At 49.6% G+C, this 2,050-nt stretch overlaps 1 protein-coding gene across 1 annotated transcript; it reads left to right on the top strand.

Moving 5' to 3' along the window:
* Positions 1–759: 759 nt before the first annotated feature.
* Tmem174 (transmembrane protein 174) lies at positions 760–2,050 on the top strand. Its single transcript, XM_076927259.1, has 2 exons — positions 760–1,438; positions 1,619–2,050. Exons 1-2 carry the CDS (start codon positions 813–815, stop codon positions 1,722–1,724), a joined length of 732 nt encoding a protein of 243 aa, XP_076783374.1. The 5' UTR covers positions 760–812; the 3' UTR covers positions 1,725–2,050.

Raw genomic sequence — 2,050 nt, 5'->3', positions numbered from 1 at the left:
ACATAATTTGGGGTGGATGAGGTAGGCAGTCAAGGAGGGGCCCATGATGGCATTAGTATCTTTCTGAGAGGAAGAGAGATGCGGGCTGATGGACCATAGTGTTCTCATCAGATTGAGACTGGAGATGGGACAGAAAGGAGGTCTTCACTAGATGCTAACATGCTGATATTGGCCCCAGAAACCTCTGGAACTGTGAAAAAAAAATCTCTTTGCTATGTAAACAACTTAGTCTGTGGTTTCCTGTTAGAAAATGGCCTGAGAGTCCTCATCTGCAGTGGAGATTCCTTACGTGGTTAAGTCTAGAAATACAGTGTATGGATCTGTTTCTGATGAGCCAGCCCAGACCAAAGTCGGGCTTCAAGCAGGTGGTAAATACAGAAGCCAAGAACTCCCTCCATATTGCACGCAGCACTGTCGTTTGCAGAAACCTTGCTTTGGTAGGGCAGAAACAGGACCACAGCGCATGAGTGACTATAGGAAAAGCACCTCCCAACATGACAGTGTCTTGAGAAGTGGGGCCGTTGCCGTCGTCGTCGACGTCACCGTCATCATCTGTCCGAATGAATGAACATAAAGTAGAAAGACAGCTTGCTATTGTTTTCATAAAGCAGAGACCTCCAGTTTCTGGAAACCTACAACCAAATTTCAGGCTTCATTTCTTGGACCTTTCTTCTTCTAAACAAAGTTCAGCCCTGTGTATGTTATACTCTGTTAACCACGGAAGCCCAAAGGTCCTTCTCTAACTAACCCGAGCCTGCATTCCCTGATCTCAGTCTCTGTTTCCTCTCATGTTGGACAGTCGCTGAGGAGCCATGGAGCACAGCAGTAATCGCCCAGAGGACTTCCCGCTTAACGTTTTCTCTGTCACTCCGTACACACCCAGTACCGCGGACATCCAGGTGTCCGACGACGACAAGGCAGGGGCCACTTTGCTTTTCTCGGGCATCTTTCTAGGACTGGTGGGGATCACGTTCACTGTCATGGGCTGGATCAAGTACCAGGGTGTCTCCCACTTTGAATGGACCCAGCTCCTCGGACCCATCCTTCTGTCGGTCGGAGTGACATTCATCCTGATCTCTGTGTGCAAATTCAAAATGCTATCCTGCCAGTTGTGCTCAGATAACGAGGAAAGGGTCCCGGACTCGGAGCAGACTTCCGGAGGACAGTCGTTCGTTTTCACCGGCATCAACCAGCCCATCACCTTCCACGGGGCCACCGTGGTACAGTATATCCCTCCTCCTTATGGTTCTCAGGAGCCCCTGGGAATGAACACCACCTACCTGCAGCCCATGATGAACCCCTGCGGTCTTTTACCTTCTAGCGGAGCAGTGGCTGCCACACCAAGTCCCCCTCAGTACTACACTATCTACCCTCAAGACAATGCTGCGTTTGTGGAGAGCGAGGGCTTCTCTCCTTTCGTGGGTGCTGGTCATGACAGGTATGCTGGGTCCTGGGATGCTCCCTTCCCTCCTCCCGTGCTGCATCACAGTTATGGCCTGTGGCTATGCTTGGACTTCCAGGCAGGTGATAGGGACGGTAAATCTTCGTACAGCCTGCCACGCAGTGTAGTGGCAATGGATCTCTGCAAGTACACCTGTGTTTTGTGCTCATGTTTCAGGCCCAGCTCTGATGCTGACCAGCTAGAAGGGATGCAGATGGAAGAGGAGGACTGTGTATGCCTCTCTCCTCCCCCCTACGAGGAGATATGCGCCCTACCTCGCTAGAGACTGCAAAGCTAAGCTAAGGGAACCGACATTTAAACCCTGTGATGTGATACTTGGAGAGTTTTATGTTGTGATCTTCAGAAGTTAAATCTAAAGCAGCTCAGGCGATCTTACAGATGTCATTCAAGGTGGGAAAGAAGTGTCCTGAGATTGCTAAATTAAGCTCCCCTGGGTAAATACCCCTGTGCTCCAGTTTTGAATTCTCTCAGCTAAGAAATCCTCTGCAACTGGAGAGTCGTTCTGTGGTAGAGTGATTTCTAAGCATGCTCAATGCCTTGGGTTTGATCTCTAAAGCCAGAAAACAAAACAAAACAAAACAAAACAAA

Source organism: Arvicanthis niloticus, chromosome 29 (assembly GCF_011762505.2).
Source record: "Arvicanthis niloticus isolate mArvNil1 chromosome 29, mArvNil1.pat.X, whole genome shotgun sequence".
Classification (NCBI taxonomy): domain Eukaryota; kingdom Metazoa; phylum Chordata; class Mammalia; order Rodentia; family Muridae; genus Arvicanthis; species Arvicanthis niloticus.
This window is presented reverse-complemented; position numbering and strand designations above follow the sequence as displayed.